Raw genomic sequence first — 17110 nt, forward strand, 5'->3', positions numbered from 1 at the left:
CAAATTCATATTCTTTAGGAGAAAAAACCTTGTTTCACAAAGCGCATAGCATCCAGCGCACGTTGGTCTATCGATTACTCATGATTTTGATGCTCATCCCTGTTGGTTTTTGAACACACACTGTAAGTTAATTTTGGTCCTAATTTGCCTTGTGGTTCTTAGATACAGTTGTGGAAACAGTAAACCAATCATACTTTTCACTGGCATTTTCATATGTGGATGTGTTATTGCATTCACTGATGGGGAGCTGACTTCGTGCGGTGTGTACACAGTTCTGTCATGAAACCGGACTGATCAGTGTTATAAAGAGCAGTTGTGGAGATAACAGCAAGTTTCATCTTTACATCAGCTACGAATTTCTTTATAGCATTATCTATCACTGGCAGTTTCTCCACCCGTTTATGCAACATAAACTTGGTAATTTGTGACTTCCTATTCTGTACAATTTGTTGAGCCTGCTTAGCCAGGTCAACGAAGCCTGGAAATTAGCAGTGTTCGTGTCAGATAAAATTCGGAGGGCCCAGTCTTGTAGATCTCCCTCTCACGAGTGGTTCTAAATCTTGCAAACAGTTTTTCGTTCAGATGGTTTTGGTTTTCCGTTTGGCGCATGTTTCTTTCTTCATGTAATTCATTTTCCATTTGTACAGTTCATGCTCCAATTTTACGAAACGAAAACTCCTTTGCACACTGTGTAACTTAAAAGTGTTTTCCCTGCAACGTTTAACGAATATTTCACTGCCTTTTCTTTGCCGCTGAAAGCTGTGGCAGTATGTGGTGTGGTTGGTGGTGGTGGTTTTTTTAAAAAATAAAGCTTGGTAGGTATTCTTCTTCAGAAATGACATCGTCCAAACCACAGTTCTTCGAATCATAACAGTTATTCCCTATTTCTTCTAACATATCAACAATTTCACACGAAATGTTGATATCATTCGAATGAGTGTCAAGAAAATCAACTAAAAAGTGACACATTTGTACATCTGCAGGAGAAGTAGGTGATTTCGACTGGAAACCACATTCTTCATATTTAATCATTCCTAGATTGAGAACGTTAATTGGATTCCACATTACTGTGAAACTAGAAGAAAAAAAAGGTACTATTAGCAGGCATTCCTTACAAAAGCAAAATCAATATTAATTCAAACTTATCTGTAATGTCAGTACTTACCAATACTGTAAAAAGCAACTGATAATTTGGAATAGATGTTACTTGAATGGCTAATTCGAGATAATAGTAACTGTGTACTGTAGTGTCAGAGAAACTATCAATGAACAGTAACCTGAAACGTCCTTTACAAATTACAATCCGGTTGTGTCGTGTTTCCTATTTAAAATATGTACCACCGACCGTGGCTGTATGTGAGCCTAGTTATGCATGTGCGGTTGCTACAGTGCCAGTAAGGGTGTAATTTCTATCACTGCCTGGCACGCTATGATTATGGCAGTTTTCAGCCTTTTCTTAAATACTTTAAGTGCCTCTTAGCAGCTAAAATTTTGACAGTGCATTTCGTTCGTTGTCTTCTTCCTATGTAAAAATTTTTAGCTTAGGTTTTGATATGTCTTATTGGACCATTCCCTTGTAAGATCACAAACACATTTGATTTTAGTGGCATGTTCCAGCTACCACAGAGTACAGGTAGAAAGAAATAGGATGTGACACTTGAGACAGATGTTGAAATGGCAGATAGTGAAATAATTGATCACACAGTAGAAAATCAACTGTAATTGGGCAACAGAGGGAAGGCATTTGGAGCTAATGAAATACCTGTACTATTCTTTTTAGATTATGTGAGAGAACTTGCTCACCTTCAGAAGCAATTTCTGTCTTCTTAATACAGATGGCCATGTGTTTCAGGATTCAGGAAGGTCCACTTATTTTTCAGTGTATATATACAAACAAAATAGCACGAAATTTTATAATCCTCACCTTCCCACCCCCATGTTGAAGAGGTGAAAGTTCAAATTGTCTTCGACATCACATTGATAATTTTCAGCTTCTGTCAAATCTTAAGACTTCTTTTGCTACTAGACAAAACTTCCACAGTGTAGAATTCAGCACTTCGATAAACAACATGATGCAGTCAATTTGTTTGATAGGACCTAATAGTGACGTTTTCTGTGATGTGTTCTACATGCAAAAATCTGTATTTGAAATTATTGACCAACAACTATAACCTACATTAGTCTACAAACTGTTTAACATTTTTTTCTTAAAAGCTGACTTTTTCTTAAAGTGAGGTTCTTTAAAACGAAATTCCAGTAACACTGGCAATTTCACCGTGGCCGATGGAAATCCATTTCAGGCAGAAATTTCTTAAAAAGCAGGTTCTTTAATACAGGGTTTTTACTGTACTTTCTCACGCGTACATCTCACAATGTTACAACAACAGAAAAAATCAAAGATACAAGAGCTCATTTAGAGGTTTAATGACAACTGTTTTTCCTATGCATCATTTGTGAACAGGAAAGGGTGGAAACAGTGGAGCAAGAAGCACCCTTCACCACAGGCTATTAAGTGTATTTCAGAGTATACATGTAGATACTTCTGCTTCCTCTCTGTCACCCCCCTTCCTTTCTCCCAATCAAATACCTTTCAATCTCTTCGGATGTTCATGCAATTGAGTGGTCTCTGAACCCAACTAAGCAATGAACTAATGCTGTCTAGAATTTGTCTATAATCTATTTATCCTGTTTCTGTTCTTAAAACATAAATCGTATTGAATAGGTGACTAGAAAAACTTAAATTGTAGGTTGGTGTTATCTTGTTGCCATTCAATATATCTGTATTTTCTTTACAATTTCTAGAGAAACTTTGTTATGGAAGGAGGTGCTATGGTCCTCGCTGATGGTGGTGTTGTTTGTATTGACGAATTTGACAAAATGAGAGAAGATGATCGTGTGGCAATTCACGAGGCCATGGAACAGCAAACCATCTCTATTGCAAAGGTAGCTGCTGATGAGTATTTACAATTGAGAACATGTGTAATTTTCATACACATTAGAAGTTTATTTCATTTGAAAGGTTTAATGGAATTGTTTCAGGCTGGAATTACCACCACATTAAATTCTAGGTGTTCAGTACTTGCAGCTGCGAACTCCATTTTTGGGAGATGGGATGAAACCAAAGGTGAAGAAAATATTGATTTCATGCCTACTATTCTGTCAAGATTTGATATGATCTTCATTGTGAAAGATGAGCACAATGAAGCAAGAGATCAGGTCTGTAGTTAAAGGGCTGTATATTTTTATTACAGACTAAAACAATTTTTTAGGAATAGTTCTCTAATATTAGTGCTTATAACACATTTTATTTGCAGACTGTTGCTAAGCACATAATGAATGTGCACATGAATGCAGGTCAAACGTCTGAGGACAACACAGATGGAGAAATACCTTTGGCACTTATGAAGAAATTTATCAATTACTGTCGCCTGTAAGTATTGATGCTCGCTATTCACAAAGTAGTGCAGAATGTTATATTTTTATCCATGTTACTGGTTGGCAAAACTTAATTTTGACAACAGTGGCACTGTAAAAATTTTTCCAGTTACGAAAGTAATGTCTTTTCAAAGATAACTGAAATATCTGCTTACTGACATAAATTATGGCAATGACTTCACAAATAAGTTAACTAAGAAGACTTTTCTCATTGTAGAGCAGGAGTGTGAAAATATTCTTAAAAATGTGAATACAGAGAAATTAGTACTTTTAACAGCTATGTTACTGAGAACTGGGCAAAAATACTTCAGTTTCACCATTCACTAACTGATCATGCACCTGTACAGATTATACAAAAACAAAATGTGGACTCACCTATCTGGTGTTTGCCATTATTACCATGTTGTACTCTACACCCTAAAATCTGGGAGGGGGGGGGGGGGGGAACTTCACGTACCTGTAGACTATACTACTAAAATTGTGTCCTAGAAAAATGTAAATTGTGGCTGTGGATAAGTGTTTCCCACTCACTCCCACCCTATCCGCAATTACCACTGCTAAATCCTCTAATATGCTTACTGCCCTCTGTTGCCAGTTGTTAACCTCATGTCAGCATAAATGTGGTCATTGAGCTTTCTATAGTGGCATTACAGACACAAGTATGTTGTTGAGAAACTCGTGACACTTATTCCTGTTTATGTGCATTTTGTGTCATTTCTATTTATGTCAGTGTCAATTAGTTTGCTGCCCAAATAGAATAGCTCATCTACACTTTTTGTATGTCATTTCTTACTCTAATTCGCACAGCATCACCTGATCTCATTTGATTTAATTCCATTATTCCTGTTTCGCTTTGTTGATATTTTTATTATTAAGACACTGTCCAATCCATTCATCTTTCGAGTAAGGCCAGCCCGATAACGTTTTTCCCCAGAAAAGACTTTTTATTTGGCTCTCTGCTCGTTTTTCACTTTTCCCTGTGTCAGTTTTCACTACTGATAGTGATACTCACTATAAACCAATTGTTCATTTGGGTGCCCCCAACAACTCCTGAATTTGGTGCTCCAAGTGCTCCTCATAAGTGTGATATGTCTTCTATAAAAATCTTACCATTGTGACATCTCTGGTGCCCTTATCAGCTTGGTGCCCCAAACGTGAGGCCTGCGTCACTTGAGATTTAAACTGACCAAGCTTCCAAGTGCTTTACTGTCTATGAGAGAATTGCAGTGTCATCAGATTACTTCAAAAGTTTTACTGCTTTTTCAATGTACAGGTTGATAAAATTTTGGAATGAATACAAACCTATCCATCACTTGTCAGCTCAACTACTGCATCTCTTACATGTTCTTATACTCATAAAACTGCAGTTTGTTTTGTATATAAGTTGTAAATAAACATTTGCACCTATATTTTGCCCCTGCTATCTTCAGAATTTTTAAGAGTCTAGTCAGTTGGTATTGCCAGAAGTCTTTCCTAAATCTATTAATGCTATAAACATAGATTAAAGTTTCTCCAAGTTATGTTCTCAGATAAGTCATCTCCTGAACACAGATGATTTTACCTGAGGTAGGCCTCTACCAATGCTTCCATTCTGCTGTGAAGAATAAGGTATTTTGCAGCCATGGCCAGTAAAACTGGTAGTTTGGTAACATTCACACATGTCAGCTTCTAACAGTGCTTACCACCAATGTACATTAAGCCCACTGAATTGAAGTCTTGTAGAACAGCTGCAAATTGAATTCCATGAATTGGGTTAATGAAATACACTGCACAAGTTTTCAAGTAATGTGGGTTTCTTCCACATTTATTATCACTAAGAACATTACAGTGAGCAGATAAAGTTTAACATCAAACATTTTATGCAAGAAGGTACCACCACTTTACTATACATGGATGTTCCATTAACATGGTACTCTCACTATGATGTCAGCCCTTTTTGAACTCTGCGGCAATGTAGTATAGAAATGGTGCAGATGCTCTAGTTTTGTTAAAGGCACGGAAATGAATAAGTATCTCCGTAGTAAAAGTTATAATACTCGTTCAGAGCCCCAAATAGAATCATTGAAAGAAGTTTGTACAAAATCATCTACTTTATCGAAGTTAACATGTTGATTCACACATATAACTTGAGTTTAACAATAGTGGTACTCTATTTTTATACAGTGTTATTAGCAAATTCTTAATTAATAGTTTAATTTCTTAGTGTAGGGTGCATTTGGCCCACATATAACAGTAAAAGTATGGTGATTAAAGTTGGAATATAACAAGCACAGTGGCTAAATTTGAATTGCAAAATTTGGGTGTGTTTGAACTTCAGCAGTAATTATCTGTTGACCTAATTTAATTGAAATCAAAATATGTTACTATAATGTTTAGAAGTTTGTCTTTCAGGTGAGTGGTGCCATCGTTATCAAATCTATTAGCTCTAAATGTTTTCTCATTACATACTATAGTAGAATTTTCAATTAGGCATGACTTATGTACACATGGTTTTAAACAAAACTATTTAAATATTTGCAGTCAGCTGATCTGATCTGAGACTGTAACTGCAGCAACAAAATCGAATTTAGTTGGGTTTGAACAGTAATTGGATTGATTTGTGCCTACACCAAGTATACATTTTAAAGAAAATCAGAATCAAATAGCAATTATACACTTTTTTTTTTTTTTTTTTAGTAGGAATTATTACAGTCTTCTTGAAGTCTGAGGGTATCTCCCCTGTGGCATGTATCTTGCACTTAAAGTGAAATACTTTTCATTTTTGCCTCACCCAAGAAACTCAATTCCAAGGGAATGTCACCAACTCCAGGGGTCATGTTTTGACTTGGGTCTGTCAGTTCTCTGTCATATTCTTCTTGCAGTGTCATTTATCCCATCCGTGCTTCATTTACTTAATCAACTTGTACTGAACTGTTTTAAAAGTTCATTTCCCTTGTGTAGCCATTCTGTTTATTCCTCCCATCTCTCAGCTACGGCTTATTTGCTTAATACTGGCACAGAGTACGAGTTATGGTATTCACACTAATGCTTTTCTCTTCTCCAAAGATTTCTCTAATTTTGCTATATGAGGTGAGATCAGAAAGATATGGGAATTATTGTTTTTCTTAAAGAATCTCCATTCATTAACATCGACTTTGTCCCCTAAAAGGCAATCACCCTCAGATATAGTACACTTTTAGCTGTGCCCTTTCCATTCTCGGAAGCACTTCGGGAAATCGCTTCTCTTATGGTGTACAATTCTGTCAGTGATTCTGTTTTTATCTCATCAATAGTGGCTAAATGACACCTGGCTCTCTCCAGCCTTGGGAATAGAAAGATGTTAACCTAACCTAACCGAGAAGCATTGAGGTGTGAGAGGAGCATTATCCTGGTGATGCAATTTCCAATGAGTGGTTTTGCCCCAATTCTGGTCTTTTCTTTGGATTGCTTCACGCAAGTAGCACATAACTTGCAGGGTAGTATTCCTTATTGAGCGTACGACCATAAGGCAGGAACTCATGATGCACTGTTCTATTGTAATCAAAGAAAACATTGAGAACAACCTTCACATGTGATCGAAAGTGCCAAATTTTTTTCAGTGTTGGCTTTTCAGGCAGTTGCCATTGGGACAGTTGGGCCTTGGTTTCAATGTTATGCTGGTGTACCCATGTTTCATCAGCTGTTATAACCTTCTTCAGAAGTTCTGTATTGTTGTTGACTTCATTCCACCAATATCTGAGCGATGTCTGTGCAACATTGTTTTTGGTCGAAATTAGACAATTTCGGAACAAGCTTTTCTGCTACTCGTTACATGCCCAAACCATCTGAAAAAATTGCTTGGCGTGAACCAAAGGTTATGTCGACATCATCAGCAACCCCTCTGATGATGATCTGGTTATTTTCCAGAACCATTTTCCTTACTTCTTCCACATTGTTGTCAGTAATTGATGTGCTGGGGCATCCATGTTGGTCGTCATCTTCAGCATCTTCTTGACTCTCTTTGAAACATTTAAACCACTCATAAAATCTTGTCTTAGTCATAGTAGATTCACCAAAAGCCACAGTCAACATTTCAAGCAAAATTTAATGCAAATTCTTTGAACCATCTTTTCCAGAAGTAAAAATTCCCCGAGCACTCAAAAACATATTTAACTATTTTGACTGTCAACAATAAACTAAATATTCAAAACAGCTGGCACTGCTAAAACACTTCAGCAACATGTGTACCAACAGGACAAAAAAATTTGAAAATCAGGTGTATAAATCTCGCAAAATTAAAGAATTCCCATTACTTTTCGATCACACCTCGTAGGCAGCATCTGTATTTTTCCTCTAGATGTACCTTCTTAGATGTCTGCCTTACTTTTGCCTACTTCACTTGCTGCATCTTTATAATTTTCTCCTTTTCTCAATTCATTATCTCAGGTTATGGTGCCTTCACTGTTTCATTTCAAAGCATGCCATTTGTTTTCTATTGTTTCTTTCTCCTTTCTCCGTCAGTTGTTGCCTGATGCTTCATTTTAAGCCTTTAAACTCTCACCAACCTCTGGTTCTGTCAATTTCTTCTCTTTTAATCTGCAGTTCACTACCAATAAAGTATAGTTGGAGACCACATCGGTCTTAGAATGTTCTGCAGTTTAAACTATGGTTTCAAAATCTATCTTGCTGTTATATAATCTCTCTGAAACCTCCCGTTGTCTTCATGCCTGTTCCGCATGTATTATCTTTTTTCATGATTCTTAAATCAAGTGTTCCAATGATTAAATCATGCTCTGTACAAAATCCAACAGGTGGCATTCCCTTTGATTCCTTCACCCAGCCCATGCTCTAATGTTTTTCCTTCTCTCCCTATTCCATCAATTTCCAGTCTTTTTTAACGATCTGAATAATTTCTTTTTAATCCATCATATGTTCTTTCAGGCCCTTTATCTGCAGGGTTAGTGAGCATATAAACTGGCAGTATTGTGATGGGTGTCGGCTTCATGTCTACCTTGGCTGTGATAATAGGGACTGCCAACATTCAGCTTAGATGCCTAGAAACTATGAATTCATCACTAATGGTGATTGTTTTCCAATATTTTTACACACCATCACAATTTTCACACATTGAATAGCTAGTTGTAGATTACACCCCCTCCCTCCTCTCTCTCTCTCTCTCTCTCTCTCTCTCTCTCTCTCTCTCCAGATACTGAGTCATATATGTACAAAATTTGGTTGAAATTGTTCAGCATATTTCAGAACAGTTGCATTAATCAATTTTTTTACTTTAAGGGAATACTGAAATACAAACTAATATGAGCAGACTGTCTGCTCGTTTGACTGTAAATTGAACGTTAGTGGAAGGTCCATGGCTATTAAGGTCCATGGCTATTGGAAAACAAACACTTTATGTACAGATGTATAGATACAAAATGCTGTGTATGTACAGATGTATAGATACAAAATGCTGTCTAAAACTAGATTTGAAATTGTAAAGTGTGACACATTTCTTGCTTCAGCACCTTTTATCAGATGAAAGCAGGTACAGAATAGGGAAGTGTATTCATCAGTGGAAGTTCAATCATATTGTGAAGTACACATCCATTTGAAATGGATGAAGAATGGCTGCAAAGTGCACTCAGTGTTTCAAGAATTCATATTATGTTAAAGACAACATATAAGCTGCAATTGGGGTTACAGGGTGCAAAGAGTTGCAGATCATGGCTTACACCAGAATATCCAAACCTTGTCAGTTCTCAAAGATAGTGTTTCAATGATACAGTCTATGGAAATGTTTGTAAAGCTGAGCCTAGAAAACTGGCTTTCAAGTTATGAAACATATAAACCAGAGACTCAGATCTGTGATGACCTTTACACTAGTGGCAGCTTATCTTCCCTTTACTATGTTAGAGATTCGTTTTTCTCAGATACAAAATCATTGAACTTTTCTGTATGTACTTGTAAAAACAAAACCATTTAGAAAGCAATGGACAAACATGGCACATAGGATCTGAATGGTGTCGTACTTTGGCTATTAAGTAATGTCTTTGTACAAAAAGTGTAAAATCTCCCTCTTTTGTATTTATAGATGTACATATTGCAGAATGAAGCAGCACATGAGATTAGTTCGTTGGTTCTACAATAAACTATATTACTACTTCGTTGTGTATATTTGTTTGAAATATTCAATGCACTGCTATTCTCCCTTTGCATTATGTTTTAAAAACAGAATTGTTTGTAATTATGAAATTTAAAAGGGGTCGAAACAGTTTCAAACAATGGAAACTCCAGGTAGGAATACAAACAATGTAGGCAAAGATAATCGCTACTTACCGTAAGAAAGATGCATCAAGTTGCTGACAGGCATGATTAAAAGGCCCACATATATAGCTTGTGGCCACAGCCTTCATCAGTAAACACACACACACACACACACACACACACACACACACACACACACACACACACACAACGAACCACCATCTCTAGCATCTTGGGCCGAGATGCTGGAGTTGGCGGTCCTGTGTGTCTGGGTCGAAATAGTTTATCTTTTAGCTGGTTACATCAAGACAAATGAAAAATTTCATTTGGCATTAGTACTGAAAAACTCAAATTTCTAAAGACATTGTCCAAACCTGCAGAGTTCTGTGTAAAATCTGCCTGCTTTTCTGTTGGCAGGCACTGTGGACCTCGTCTTTCAGAAGCTGCTGGTGAGAAATTAAGAAATCGTTACGTACTGATGCGAAGTGGAACTCGTGAACATGAGATTGAAACGGAGAAGAGATTGTCCATTCCTATTACTGTTAGGTAAAATAAATCAGTACTGTAATTTAATATAGAAACCTTGCTTCACTTTTGATCATCAGGAAATCATTCACTGAATTGACAGTCTTGGTAAATATTAATTTGCCAAATGGTCAACATGTGAATGTAATTGTATTTATGTATTAAATATAGTCTGCAACATGAGTCACATGGGTGGTATTGAGATGTCAGCTTTAGAATCTAGAAAAGACACTGTCATTAATAATCTCTCTCTCTCTCTCTCTCTCTCTCTCTCTCTCTCTCTCTCTCTCTCTCTCTCTCTCTCTCTCTCTGCCTGCCTTTCCTAAGTGATTATTTACGAAACAGTTTATATTGTGCTTAGCTATGTGTGTTCTTGAAATGTGGTTTAAAATGTAATTTGTTAAATTTATTACTTACCTTTTAAGGGACCCTGTACAGTTTGTGTTGTATGTCCTCAGTTGGAGAATGATTTGAATTGAGCCCACAGATATTAGAATAAGTTTGATAATATAATGTTGCAGGCAGCTTGAGGCAGTTATACGAATTTCTGAGTCTCTAGCAAAAATGCAGTTACAGCCATTTGCAACAGAAGCACATGTTGATGAAGCATTAAGGCTTTTTCAAGTATCAACACTAGATGCAGCAATGTCAGGAAGTTTGGCAGGTTTGTATAACCTGAATTCAGTTTCACATTTGTGTGGACCGAATGCCAACATCAGAAAGAGAGTTGTTTTTTGCAGGTGCTGAAGGTTTCACCACTGAAGAGGATTATGAGATGTTGGGACGAATTGAGAAGCAACTGAAGAAGAGATTTGCAATTGGTTCACAAGTTTCAGAACACACAATTGTTCAGGATTTTCTCAGGCAGGTATGTTAAAGGCCTCAGACAAATTTTTTTCTAAATGATTTAAAACGGCGTGTTTCTTTCTCCGCTTCAGCAGTTCCAATTCCATTACACATTTTTTTGTTCTCAATTTACAGAAATACCCAGAGAGAGCAGTGTTCAAGGTCATTCACACTATGATTCGCAGAGGAGAACTACAGCACAGGATGCAAAGGAAAATGCTTTACAGATTAATGTGAAAAGGTATTAATTTTTGACAGAATTACTGATTATCCCTCTGAAGATAGAACCATGAGACTTTTAATTTGCAGAATGACCTAGTCATTTAAAAGATCTGAATGGAAAGTAATGAAACCTCTCTTCACTACTGGTGGCCACAGTGTGCTTGCTTTACATTTGATTGTTGAAGGATTGCAGCTGCAAAATGCACCTATAGGGAATTGTTTCTAAGCTCCCATTTGCTAAAGGTCAGTGACAAACTAGACCCCTTTCATAGTGTGTGGTAAAAGTTTGGAAGGTAGCATTTTCATGAAAATGCTGTCTCCAAATTTTGTTCACTAACTCTTCTGATCAACAATTGAGTCAGATCCTATGTTGCAGCAGGCCTTGGGAGATAAGTGCCTTTCTTCTAAATTGGAAGTTCTATGATGCCTCAAGATATTCAAACTCATTCTGGACACCCACCACTGAGCAAAATGGGGGGCAATTTAATTACATCAATACATGTGTAATTTTGAAAAAAAGTTACTTTTGATGATGTGTTGGGATGATAGGCAGTGGATATGGTGAAGGCCAGTTTGCACTAAAGTTCCCAAGGATCTGCAGCTGAAGAAAATATATGCCTAGTTGGGTATAGTAGACACCCCAGAAGAATCCCTGTAAGTGGTGGATACATCCTTCTGCCCCATGACTGCCAATGGTCTAGGTTACTGGCAGTCCAGAAAGTATTGCCTTGCTACTAGGTTTGTCAGCCTTCTGTTCCAGTATTCGCTATTTATGAAGACTTATTTTATTTTTTACAAACAGCACGGGTGCCAAAGTGAAAAATTGTCAGAAATGCATGCAGGCATCACATCTCCATTATAAGCAAGAAACTGACAAAAAGAATCTGTCATTAGTGCAGTTTCAACCGAATAAAATGAAATGTGTAGTACACTGTAGCAATATTACTTATTGATTGGCGACTCCATGGTGTGTTCTGTGCACCACGACCAGATAATGGATATAATTGGAAGAAGAAACAGCATTGGTCATATTTTTGTTTGTTTTATTATCCGCAAAATCGATTTTCAGTCACTTAGTGACCATCCTCAGTGCTGTAATATACAATTAAAATTGATAGGCACTGGTATCAACAAGCTTAGAGCGATCACATATGTGAAATTGGAAGTTCTATGATGCCTCGCTCTAAGCTTGTTGATACCAGTGCCTATAAACAAAATTACGACCAATGCTGTTTCTTCTTCCAATATTACTTCTTGTTCAAAAAGTTACTGATAGCATGTACACATATATGTAGAATTTGACCAATAATATTCCAGAAGTACTAGTACACTGAGGAGTTTAGATGATAAAATATATTTGCTTCTGTCAAACTCACCAAGTCAGTCATAGTTGGAATACAGAAAACTATTTTTAAAGCAGTACATGCTGTTCTATTCTATAGCAAGTCACAATGCACACAAGACTTGGTGCCATGTTCCCATTGTGTGTTATTCTCAGTGGCAGGCAGTACCCAAATAGTTAACTGATTGTGTATCAGAACGAGGTTTTGTGTGTGTGTGTGTGTGCGTGTGCGTCCGTCCGTCCGTCCGTCCGTCCAAAATTAGGTAAAGGCTGTAAGTAATTTTGTGGACAGTATGATCACAATAACACATTGGAGTGCTTACAGAACATAGTTTTGTGCTGAAATAAAATAAGATTTTTTGATAAGAGGAGCTTTCCAGGTTGCCTACAAAGTGTGGCAATTGCCCTGGCACATTGTTTTGTTACCCAAAGGCTCTATTGTCAAAGACTTTTAGTGCTTAATTTGTGACTGTACACCGTGCCAGTACTTCTGACGAAACAAGTTAAAATAATGTTTCAAGACATCTAAATTGAAACAAACACTTCCTGGAAAGTCAGAGTACTAGACTTGTCTTTTTTACAAATCAAGCCCTGGTTACACGTAACACATTGGTACGTTGGTGCTGGGGTACTCGTTAGTCTCAAGACTAGTTTGATGCCTCTCTTCAAACTAGTCTATCAGTTAATCTCTGCATAGCTACTGCAATGTACAGGCATTTGAAACGGTGTACTTCAGTCAAGCCTGTTTACTGTAGTAAAATATTGGTCTCCCTGTAAAATTTTTACCTGCCAAACTTTCCTCAATTACATTGTTGTTGATTCCTTGATGCCTGAGAATGGGCCGCTTCTTTAGCACAGTTGGGTTATAAATTTCTGAACTCCATAGTTTCATAAAGTACCTCTTCATTAGTTGTTAGATATACCTATATTACCTGTCATTCTTCTATAATACCATATTTCTAAAACTTTTATTTTCTTCTTGTCCAAAATTTTATCGTCCATGTTTTAGAATGCTACACTCCTTACAAATACTTTCAGAAAGGACTTCCTAACACTTAAACTTACATTCAACATCAATAAATTTGTCCTTTGGAGAATTGCTTAACCAGCCTGCATTTTATGTCCACTATTCTTTCAGCCCCCTCAGTTATATGGCAACCTATCATCTACAACTTGTTTTATTTTATGATTTTTTATTTGACTACATTCTTATAAACTGATCTTTCACACCCTTTACTGTCTCTTATAGAATTAGTGTCATTGGCAAACACTTCTTCATGAACTTTTAATTCCTTTTCCAAGTTTCTTTTTGGTTTTCTTTATCGTGAGCTCAGTGCTGAAGTTGTTTATATCAGGGATAGGCTTTATCCCTGCTTTACTCCCTTCCTTTCATGCCATTTGACTTGTTTTCCCTCCCATGCAGGTGGATTCAACATGTTAAATGTATTTTATTATATTGATTATTTCACATATATTCTGTTTTACAGATGCAAGTTTTAACATCTGCGACTAATCCTGTTTAATGGTGTATGCCTCTGGAGGTAAGAATACATGTAAAACAGAAATCAGCAGCATCAAATTGCAGTAACTACCTGGTTCTCAATACTCATTCTGTTTTTTCTTCTGTTGCAGGCGTGAAAGACTTTGTAGATTCAAGAGTAATGTTGCAACATGTTAAACTCCTCCATCACAAGAAACACAATTTTAAAAATTCTGTGAAAAAGGTCACTTTTGGTCCTGCACATAAATATTAATTGTTGCATATAACAGCAAATATGTTTTAAAGAAAGATGTGTGTTTATAAAATAAATAAATTATGCTGTTTTAATAAGTCTTTAAATATTTTATGGCATGAAAATGCACTTGCCTGATGTAACATATCTGTAAAAGGGCTCTACAAGTGTTATTTCATTGTTGCCACAGTCACATGCTCAGGTTTTGACATCCATGGTAATATCGAACCATTTACTTACTTTGCACTTTTTGGTTACCTGTATGCAAATGTCAATCTCCTTTCATGTAGATTGTTGCAATAACAATATTGTCCTTTGTGCCTATGTGAACACGCCAAAAATAGTGCTCATATTACGCTTTCACTCTGAAATTCAGAATTCCAGTTGAACAAAATAACATTGGTTGAATCTTATCGACACAGGCCATAGATTAAGCAGAGTTCGAAAGCTTAAAATAAATTACAAATAGCAGGTTACAATGTCTGTCATCGGCTAGTGAAATTCCATTGTTCAAGAGTAAAAGTTTTGTATGGGGTGGATTCTGATTGCAGCAAAGCACTAGACTGCCATGAATTAGTTTTATGTATTGTTAGCCACATACAAAGTACATTAATAATCCAGTATAAATCACATGTAGATTAAAAGAATACGAAACAATTATTACTTGTGACAAAAATATATTGATGATAACCCACTGAAATAATCAAATCCATGCATCAATGTACTGATGAAGAGGTAAAAGAGCTCCGCAAAGAGATGCAGAAATTAAGACGACAGTTGATCACACTATATGTTGACAGTGGATATTTTAATGCAAAAACGGGGGAAAAGAATCAAAGAATGATTCTTCATTGTAGAATGCAGAGAACAACAATATTTTCAAAAATTTACATAATGTCCTGGGAGACATCTGCGGAGTTCTGACAGGTTGGTGTTAGTGGGAAGTATCCAGATAACCCGGACGGTGTAACACTGTGCCAAGATCTGCTGGCTGTGCACCAAGGCATGTTTAGCCACAGGGTGATCCTCATTACCAACAAACACTGTCTGCCTGTGTCCATTCACGCAAATGGACAGTTTGTTGCTGGTCATTCCCACATAGAAAGCTTCACAGTGTAGGCAGGTCAGTTGGTAAATCACGTGACGTGGGTGCTTTCACACGTGGCTCTGCCTTTGATCGTGTACACCTTCCGGGTTACAGGACTGGAGTAGGTGGTGGTGGGAGGGTGCATGGGACAGGTTTTACACCGGGGGCTGTTACAAGGGTAGGAGCCAGAGCGTAGGGAAGGTGCTTTGGGGATTTCATAGGGATGAACTAAGAGGTTACGAAGGTTAGGTGGACGACGGAAAGACTGTCTAGGTGGAGTGGGGAGGATTTCATGAAGGATGGATCTCATTTCAGGGCAGGATTTGAGGAAGTCGTATCCCTGCTGGAGAGCCACATTCAGAGTCTGATCCAGTCCCGGAAAGTATCCTGTCACAAGTAGGGCACTTTTGTGGTTCTTCTGTGGGAGGTTCTGGGTTTGAGGGGATGAGGAAGTGGCTCTGGTTATTTGCTTCTGTACCAGGTCGGGAGGGTAGTTGCGGGATGCGAAAGCTGTTTTCAGGTTGTTGGTGTAATGGTTCAGGGATTCCGGACTGGAGCAGATTCGTTTGCCACGATGACCTAGGCTGTAGGGAAGAGACCGTTTGATGTGGAATGGGTGGCAGCTGTCATAATGGAGGTACTGTTGCTTGTTGGTGGGTTTGATGTGGACGGACGTGTGAAGCTGGCCATTGGACAGATGGAGGACAACATCAAGGAAAGTGGCATGGGATTTGGAGTCAGACCAGGTGAATCTGATGGAACCAAAGGAGCTGAGGTCGGAGAGGAAATTATGGAGTTCTTCTTCACTGTGAGTCCAGATCATGAAGATGTCATCAATAAATCTGTACCAAACTTTGGGTTGGCAGGAATGGGTAACCAAGAAGGCTTCCTCTAAGCGACCCATGAATAGGTTGGCGTACGAGGGGGCCATCCTGGTACCCATGGCTGTTCCCTTTAATTGTTGGTATGTCTGGCCTTCAAAAGTGAAGAAGTTGTGGGTCAGGATGAAGCTGGCTAAGGTAATGAGGAAAGAGGTTTTAGGTAGGGTGGCAGGTGATCGGCGTGAAAGGAAGTGCTCCATCGCAGCGAGGCCCTGGACGTGCGGAATATTTGTGTATAAGGAAGTGGCATCAATGGTTAATGGTTACAGGGATGGTTTCCGGGGGTAACAGATTGGGTAAGGATTCCAGGCGTTCGAGAAAGTGGTTGGTGTCTTTGATGAAGGATGGAAGACTGCATGTAATGGGTTGAAGGTGTTGATCTATGTAGGCAGAGATACGTTCTGTGGGGGCTTGGTAACCAGCTACAATGGGGCGGCCGGGATGATTGGGTTTGTGAATTTTAGGAAGAAGGTGGAAGGTAGGGGTGCGGGGTGTCGGTGGGATTAGGAGGTTGATGGAGTCAGGTGAAAGGTTTTGTAGGGAGCCTAAGGTTCTGAGGATTCCTTGAAGCTCCACTTGGACATCAGGAATGGGATTACCTTTGCAAACTTTGTATGTGGTGTTGTCTGAAAGCTGACGTAGTCACATACTCCCGACGATCAAGTACCACGGTCGTGGAAGCCTTGTCCGCCGGAAGAATGACAATGGATCGGTCAGCCTACAGATCACGGATAGTTTGGGCTTCAGCAGTGGTGATGTTGAGAGTAGGATTAAGGTTTTTTAAGAAGGATTGAGAAGCAAGGTTGGAAGTCAGAAACTT

The 17110-nt window shown here is 38.0% G+C and overlaps 1 protein-coding gene across 2 annotated transcripts in view; it reads left to right on the forward strand.

Annotated features, from left to right (window-relative positions):
* The window catches only part of LOC126260018 (DNA replication licensing factor mcm5), an 80533-nt gene extending 66110 nt beyond the window's left edge, over positions 1-14423 (forward strand). For both annotated transcript variants that reach the window (XM_049957185.1, XM_049957193.1), the window contains exons 9-17: positions 2803-2943; positions 3040-3216; positions 3315-3430; positions 10072-10200; positions 10701-10843; positions 10920-11047; positions 11161-11266; positions 14077-14130; positions 14222-14423. In XM_049957185.1, the coding sequence (XP_049813142.1) occupies positions 2803-2943; positions 3040-3216; positions 3315-3430; positions 10072-10200; positions 10701-10843; positions 10920-11047; positions 11161-11262 (936 nt within the window). In that variant the 3' untranslated portion in view covers positions 11263-11266; positions 14077-14130; positions 14222-14423. The remainder of the gene's footprint in view (positions 1-2802; positions 2944-3039; positions 3217-3314; positions 3431-10071; positions 10201-10700; positions 10844-10919; positions 11048-11160; positions 11267-14076; positions 14131-14221) is intronic.
* The last annotated feature ends 2687 nt before the right edge of the window (positions 14424-17110 follow it).

This window comes from Schistocerca nitens, chromosome 1 (genome assembly GCF_023898315.1).
Source record: "Schistocerca nitens isolate TAMUIC-IGC-003100 chromosome 1, iqSchNite1.1, whole genome shotgun sequence".
In the NCBI taxonomy this organism is placed as follows: domain Eukaryota; kingdom Metazoa; phylum Arthropoda; class Insecta; order Orthoptera; family Acrididae; genus Schistocerca; species Schistocerca nitens.